This window comes from Aplysia californica, unplaced genomic scaffold (assembly GCF_000002075.1).
Source record: "Aplysia californica isolate F4 #8 unplaced genomic scaffold, AplCal3.0 scaffold00934, whole genome shotgun sequence".
NCBI classification, from domain to species: Eukaryota; Metazoa; Mollusca; class Gastropoda; order Aplysiida; family Aplysiidae; genus Aplysia; species Aplysia californica.
The window spans coordinates 114,539-118,209 of record NW_004798204.1 but is presented as its reverse complement, the minus strand read 5'-3'; the positions used below and the strand labels follow the sequence as shown (position 1 = coordinate 118,209).

The 3,671-nt window shown below is 36.4% G+C and overlaps 1 protein-coding gene across 1 annotated transcript in view; it reads left to right on the top strand.

The window, feature by feature from the left end:
- The first annotated feature begins 120 nt into the window (after positions 1–120).
- The window catches only part of LOC101858139, an 8,731-nt gene continuing 5,180 nt past the window's right edge, over positions 121–3,671 (top strand). The window contains exon 1 of the mRNA XM_005110715.3: positions 121–316. Within this exon, the coding sequence (XP_005110772.1) occupies positions 302–316 (15 nt within the window). The 5' untranslated portion in view covers positions 121–301. The remainder of the gene's footprint in view (positions 317–3,671) is intronic.

The window sequence follows — 3,671 nt, the reverse complement described above, 5'->3', positions numbered from 1 at the left end:
CGACATGGTCTTAATCTACTTGCAGTCCGAACAGTTGAAAATAAAGAGATGTCGAAGTTCTCGTTATCATTTTATACTGCTGCTTTAACCCCCGAAGACTGCAAACAGTCGCATAATATAAGTAGTGAGTGAGAAAATGGCAAACGCCCTTGTTGATTTTTTGTGGGCCTAATTTTCCTACATATTTTCGGGGAACTATCTTCCCCTTTTCGACCCTATATTAGTTCCTAGCTTTCACAATGAGATTCCAGGAGCAATCTTAATCTTTTCGAACTTGGACTTAAAGGTTTCTAACAGTACAATGCGATTCAAACAGGTGAGTTGTCTTTGGAAGAATGTGTGAGTTGTCTAGGCATCGATTTGAGGGCCGTAATGGTGGCGTTCGCTTCGGTCGCAGATTCAAGTGCCCTGCTCCGCACAAGGGAGTGGCTTATTTGTCAAACGATTTCGTCTGTCGTATGACCAAACCGATTGCGTTTCATTTAATGATTAGATAATGCACGGTTTTATGTATATTTTTATCGTTTTGGGTGTTATTTCGGTTCCAAAACATTTTAGGTCCAATTTCCTTCTTGTTGACTGTTATCGTACCGATTATAATGGCAAGGCATCATGGTTTTAATTGATTTTGGCGTGGCAGTTTCAATCAATGCAGACGGTAGCAGTTGCAGTCCTGTCGAGTAATCCGTTCTTAAAATTGAGATTACAAAAGAGAATAAAGAATTGTTTTATTTCTTTGACAAAACAAGGGCATGTTATTGTCTTGTGCCTGATGCTAAACTTGTTAAATAATTTTGTAGTGTAGAAGTTCAAGGATAAAATGCACACAAGTATTGGGACACCTGCTGCTACTTTTGACAGACTGGATCAAATTCTAGATCTAGAGTCTAGACTAGACTCTAGATCTAGATCTAGATTAGTAGAATCTGTCTAGATCTAGATCTAGGCTAGTCATATTTTGTCATTGTAGTGTATTACCACTTGATTTCTAGAAATCTTGGCTAAATCTTGTTCTTGTCTGGGTGTTGAGGGTCGTTATAACACTGAGAAGAAAATGTTAAAATTGATTACTTAAAATGATATGATGAGTCATATTTTTTCAACAAAACTAGATCTAGAATCTAGATCTAGATCTAAGGTAGGCCCCTAAAGGAAGAAAATGATGCAAATCTTCTCGTAACAACTGTGTTGTGCCATACAAATTATAATGGTTATTTCCTGTCTTCCTTGAACCAGAATATTAACACACACAATTTCATTATATGAATGATCATGTGAAGAATTGAATAGATCTATTTCTTTGTTGTGCAGCCTACAAAATATATTTTGGACTTTTTGACAAGTAGGCCTATTCATTGAGAAATTGAATTGATGCATGGCCTCTGCTGTATCTTACAATTTTGTTTTGAGCTTGGTTTGGGACTTTTTGAACTTTTTTTTCCTTTTGATTCATATTTTGATTTCTCACTTTGATACTTGGTTAGATCTATTGGTAATTTTTACATGGGCCTGTCTCATGCTGAGATTTTTAAAGCACTTTTCTTGTTCAGTTTTTTTCAGATTTTTATAGATCTAGAAATTTTGACTTTATATAAAATTATCTGCAAATAATTAGTTTTTATGAGATGTATGGCATGGATAGATAAATTTTTACTTTCACTTCAGCACTCAGATGCACTGCTTTGGGGGTCAAACTGCAGTACTGTTTGCTGCAGATCACACATAAAGCCTGTAAAACTGGAACAAATCAATTATTTTCAAGAAATGTTTAAACTGTAAAATATCAAATTATGGGTCAAAACAGGGAAATGCTCCCCTGTAAACCCCCAGATTTTCTTTTACCCAAGGGGGCACCCCCGATTGGTCCAAAGCACATTTATCTCTATTCCAAAACCATCAGATATTTCAAAAACTATTAATTTGCAATGGAAATGAAGTATAATCATGCTCAGCGCATCATATATTATAGTAGAAAATGTACATATCATCATCCAGTGCCTTGCTGACTGGCATGGGCAATCCTGGACCTCCACTTCACTCTGTCTTGCGTTGCAGCAATGGTGTCTGTTGTTCTTGCTGCTCCTAGCCATGTTGTCATCTTGTCCAGTATCTCTTTTCCCTCTGTCTGCCTCTGCCTCTCTTTCCATCAAACTTGCCTGTTGTTACAATATTCTCCAATGCTTCTTTCCGCATTGTGTGTCTGAAGAAATTTGCCTGTCGCTTTCTTATATTCGTCATAAGTTGTCTTCTATAACTTGCCTCAACCAAGATTTCTTCATTTGTTTTTCTAGCTCTCTATGGATACGTAGCATGCGTCTTATAAATGAACCACAACTGTGTCGCCACAATGGTTCTTTCCAGCTGTTTATTGATTGTCCACGCTTCGCACCCGTATAAGGATTGGCTCAAGAATGTAACTTTTCAGTACTCTTTTTCTCGTTTCCAGTGACAGATTGATGTTTGTTAGTATCTGTTTCATCTTGTAGAAGGTTGCTTTTGCTTGGCAAATGCGGCTTTTAATTTCGGTGTGACATCTACCATCTAATGATATAATATGGTCCCCAAATATTTAAAATGTTGTGCTTGCTTGAGGGCGGTATTTTGATGTATATTGCATGTTGGGGTTGGAGTTTTTCTGCAATGGACAGCTGGTACTAAATGTGAGACAGGAGGGAAAGTAAAAAAATACCTCTATGGATTTTTATTTAAACGAACAATATTACTATGAAGGATAATAGGACCAATGGCGTATTAATATTTTTGTTTTTAACGTTCACCAAACGTGATGGGTTTCAGCCCAGGGGGGATGCCCCCCTGTATTTCACCATAATTTGATGTTTTTCAATCAGGTTTGATTGAGTTGATTTGCAAGGGTTTTAGTAGCCAATAAAAATAAAAGAAGAGAGAGAGAGATCTATGTGTGTGTGTGTGTTCTGCAGTTAAAATTACTGATCTGTTTACCCCTCAGAACTGTTTTCATGCGCATGTGGATCTAGTCTAAAAATTTTATTTTACTTTTACTACCGCCTCATGCTCAGTATGGTTTAGTCCTTTTTTTGTGTGTTCTTTTTCCGTTTTACGTATATGTAAAACATCGACTTTATATATAATTGAAACGTTTTTGAAATATTTGATGGGTTTTATTCTCTCTATATTTCTCTTTGTCTAAAGCCTAATTGCGGAGTAATTTCCGTTACTTGAACCTATCTAGCGGTTTCCAGGGGGCAGCACCACCCTCCCCTGGTGTAACAAAAAATTTGAGTGATTATTAAATTTAAACAGGGGGGTTTGCCCCTCAGTTTTTTCCCATAGTTTGCGGTTTTAGATTTTCTTGAAAATAAATGATTTGCAACAGTTTTTTTTAAAAGGGAATTTACTTTCACACCTCCCTGTATCATGTTGATGTTCAGATAGAAGCTTGAAAACTATAGCTTTGCACCGTGTTCTGCTGCCAAAAATATGGCAGTAAGCCTCCAACATCAGCAGTAGTATACGTGTGTAGATGTGAATGTAAAATTTTTCTTATTTTTAAAATATTGTGCATAAACACAGGCAAATAATGTCATTATAATGCTTTATAGTTGTCACGTGTGCTTCTTTCCAAATTTCAGTTTAAAATGTTGTACTCTGTACAAAATCATGGACCTTATTTTCACTCCTCTACATGCAGA